Source organism: Myotis brandtii, unplaced genomic scaffold, assembly GCF_000412655.1.
Source record: "Myotis brandtii unplaced genomic scaffold, ASM41265v1 scaffold334, whole genome shotgun sequence".
Classification (NCBI taxonomy): domain Eukaryota; kingdom Metazoa; phylum Chordata; class Mammalia; order Chiroptera; family Vespertilionidae; genus Myotis; species Myotis brandtii.
Window position 1 is genome coordinate 883330 of NW_005362885.1, and position 3038 is coordinate 886367.

The following is a 3038-nucleotide window of genomic DNA, read 5'->3' on the forward strand; positions in this document are numbered from 1 at the left end:
TCCCAGGTGGATGAGGAGCTGCAGATCAAGGCCTACTACGCCGGCCACGTGCTGGGGGCAGCCATGTTCCAGATCAAAGTGGGCTCGGAGTCGGTGGTCTACACGGTCAGTGGCGCCCTCGGGGCACAGGCGGGCTGCTGGGCGGGGAGAGGAGGCCCCTCCTGAGAGCTGCTCCCCTGCAGGGCGACTACAACATGACCCCGGACCGGCACCTGGGGTGAGTAGGTGGTGGTTTCATCCAGTGGCCCCCCCCCCCCCCCAAGCCGAGCGAGGCAGAGTCTCTCCTGTCTCCCCGAGGGCTGCCCTGCCTGCTGCTGGGCCTGTGCAGAGGAGGCCGCCCATCAGGTCCTGGAGGCCTTGGCGCGAGCGGGCTGGGTCCGGCGTGATGCTCCCCACCTGGAGGCCGTGTGGACTGTCCACCTCAGGCCACGCCCACTCTTCCAGAGCCGCCTGGATTGACAAGTGCCGCCCCAACCTGCTCATCACAGAATCCACATACGCCACGACCATCCGTGACTCCAAGCGCTGCCGGGAGCGGGACTTCCTGAAGAAGGTCCATGAGACCGTGGAGCGCGGCGGGAAGGTAGCGGCCGCAGCAGGGGCAGCGGGCAGGGCAGGCACCGCGTGAGGTCGGGACGGTGCTGTGGTTCTGGGCTGGGGAGGAGGCCCTACTCCTGTTGGGAAGAGAAACGCCCTTTGACCCTTTGGGGTACTGGTTTCCCCTCATCTCAGGTCCCACCACGGGGCTGGCCAGAGTGTCCACCAGGGTCCCTTGGGGATAGAGAGTGGCTGGAGGCAGGAGTGGGAGGGCAGGATGCAGGGGGGCCTCCAGCTCTCAGGGATGCCTGGCCATGACCTCTCAGTGGGCGTGGCCTCCGGCATAGGCACTGCCAGCAGGGCTGGACTCAAACAGCTGCCCAGCCACCGTGTTCACACGAGCGCCACCTGGGTGAGCAGGTGGCCAGGGCCCCCACCCACGCCAGCCTTGCCCCGCTGCAGGTGCTGATCCCCGTGTTTGCGCTGGGCCGGGCTCAGGAGCTCTGCATCTTGTTGGAGACCTTCTGGTGGGTGCAGCGGGCAGCTTCTGGGAGCCCTGGTCTGAGTGGGCGGTTGAGTGGGGCTGTGGGGCCAACCTGAGCCTGGGGGCCCAGAACAGCACATGGGACCATCGTCCTGCACTGAGGCCTCCACACACGTCAGCCCTGACGCTCTGTAGGAGGAGGCAGGCCGAGGGCGTCGGGGGGACATGCTGGTCCGGCCCTGGCGGCTCCTCCACGGCGGCCCCCACTGTCCACAGGGAGCGCATGAACCTGAAGGCCCCCATCTACTTCTCCACGGGCCTGACGGAGAAGGCCAACCACTACTACAAGCTCTTCATCACCTGGACCAACCAGAAGATCCGGAAGACCTTCGTCCAGCGGAACATGTTCGAGTTCAAGCACATCAAGGCCTTCGACCGAGCTTTTGCCGACAACCCGGGCCCAATGGTGAGGCCCTGGCCTGGAGGGGTGGGAGCGCGTTCCTCCTCCTTGTCTGGGGCCTGCCAGGGGTCCCTGCCTGTGAGGCCCCCTCCCCATGGAGTGGGGCACGTGGTGCTGGAGGGATTGTGGGTGGAGCAGGAGGCCCTGATGGTAGGGAGGACCAGGTGTGCTCAGAGCCTGGCTCTTGGTCAGGTGTGGCATGGGCCGCCCTGACTGCCCCCATGGTCGCCCCCTAGGTCGTGTTCGCCACACCAGGGATGCTGCACGCTGGGCAGTCCCTGCAGATCTTCCGGAAGTGGGCCGGGAACGAGAAGAACATGGTGAGGGTCTGGGATGGCTCCTTGGAGGGCTGGAGGTTGGGCAGAGGTGGGGAGCAGGGCCCTGGCTTGGGAACACTGCTGCTGTCAGGAGGGGTGCAGTACCTGGGCCCAGTGTCCGACCAGGCAGCTCAGAGGTCACTGTCTCTGCCCGTCCAGCATCAGGATCCCCTCCTGAGCAGGGGCCGTGGTGCTCAGGCCTGAGCTGGAGATGGAGGCTGTGCAGGCGGCTAGCAGCTCTGCCCTTTCTGCCTGCAGGTCATCATGCCCGGCTACTGCGTGCAGGGCACCGTGGGCCACAAGATCCTCAGCGGGCAGCGCAAGCTGGAGATGGAGGGGCGGCAGGTGGTGAGTGCCACCCTGCCCCTGCTCCCCGGGCCCCCCTTGGGCGGGTGCTGACAGCCTGTGCCCTGTGCCACTGCAGCTGGAGATCCGGATGCAGGTGGAGTACATGTCCTTCAGCGCCCACGCGGACGCCAAGGGCATCATGCAGCTGGTGGGCCAGGCGGAGCCCGAGAGCGTGCTGCTGGTGCACGGCGAGGCCAAGAAGATGGAGTTCCTGAAGCAGAAGATCGAGCAGGAGTTCCGTAGGCAGCGGGTGCAGGCAGGGTCGCCCCACGGGGTCAGCACAGCGGGGCTGGCCAGCCCGACCTGACCTGCTCTCTGCCCCTGGCCCAGGAGTCAGCTGCTACATGCCGGCCAATGGCGAGACCGTGACCCTGCCCACAAGCCCCAGCATCCCCGTGGGCATCTCGCTGGGGCTGCTAAAGCGGGAAATGGCGCAGGGTATGTGGGGCAGGCATGCCCGCTGGGCGGAGTCAGATGGGGCGGAGCCAGGCAGGCGGTGGCCCTGGCAGCTCTGATCCCTGCTCTTCTCTCAAGGGCTTCTCCCTGATGCCAAGAAGCCGCGGCTCCTGCACGGCACCCTGATCATGAAGGACAGCGTGAGTGCGCGGCAGGGCAGGCGCGGTGGGGGCGGTCAGGGCGGCACCCTGATCTTGGACAGTGTGAGTGCGCGGTGGGGGCGGGCAGGGGCTGCGCCGTGCTCTAACTGCCCTGCCCCACAGAACTTCCGGCTGGTGTCCTCTGAGCAGGCCCTCAAGGAGCTGGGCCTGGCCGAGCACCAGCTGCGCTTCACCTGCCGTGTGCACCTGCACGACTCGCGCAAGGAGCAGGAGACGGCCATGCGTGTCTACAGCCACCTGAAGAGGTGGGCGCAGCCTGGCCCCCGGGGGTGGGG

The 3038-nt window shown here is 67.1% G+C and overlaps 1 protein-coding gene across 1 annotated transcript in view; it reads left to right on the plus strand.

Annotated features, from left to right (window-relative positions):
* Window positions 1-3038, plus strand: part of CPSF3L (cleavage and polyadenylation specific factor 3-like) — a 9615-nt gene that overhangs the window by 5973 nt on the left and 604 nt on the right. The window contains exons 4-14 of the mRNA XM_005871295.2: window positions 7-105; window positions 183-217; window positions 445-583; window positions 1000-1064; window positions 1298-1487; window positions 1718-1801; window positions 2057-2146; window positions 2223-2385; window positions 2477-2584; window positions 2681-2742; window positions 2866-3008. Of these exons, the coding sequence (XP_005871357.2) occupies window positions 7-105; window positions 183-217; window positions 445-583; window positions 1000-1064; window positions 1298-1487; window positions 1718-1801; window positions 2057-2146; window positions 2223-2385; window positions 2477-2584; window positions 2681-2742; window positions 2866-3008 (1178 nt within the window). The remainder of the gene's footprint in view (window positions 1-6; window positions 106-182; window positions 218-444; window positions 584-999; window positions 1065-1297; window positions 1488-1717; window positions 1802-2056; window positions 2147-2222; window positions 2386-2476; window positions 2585-2680; window positions 2743-2865; window positions 3009-3038) is intronic.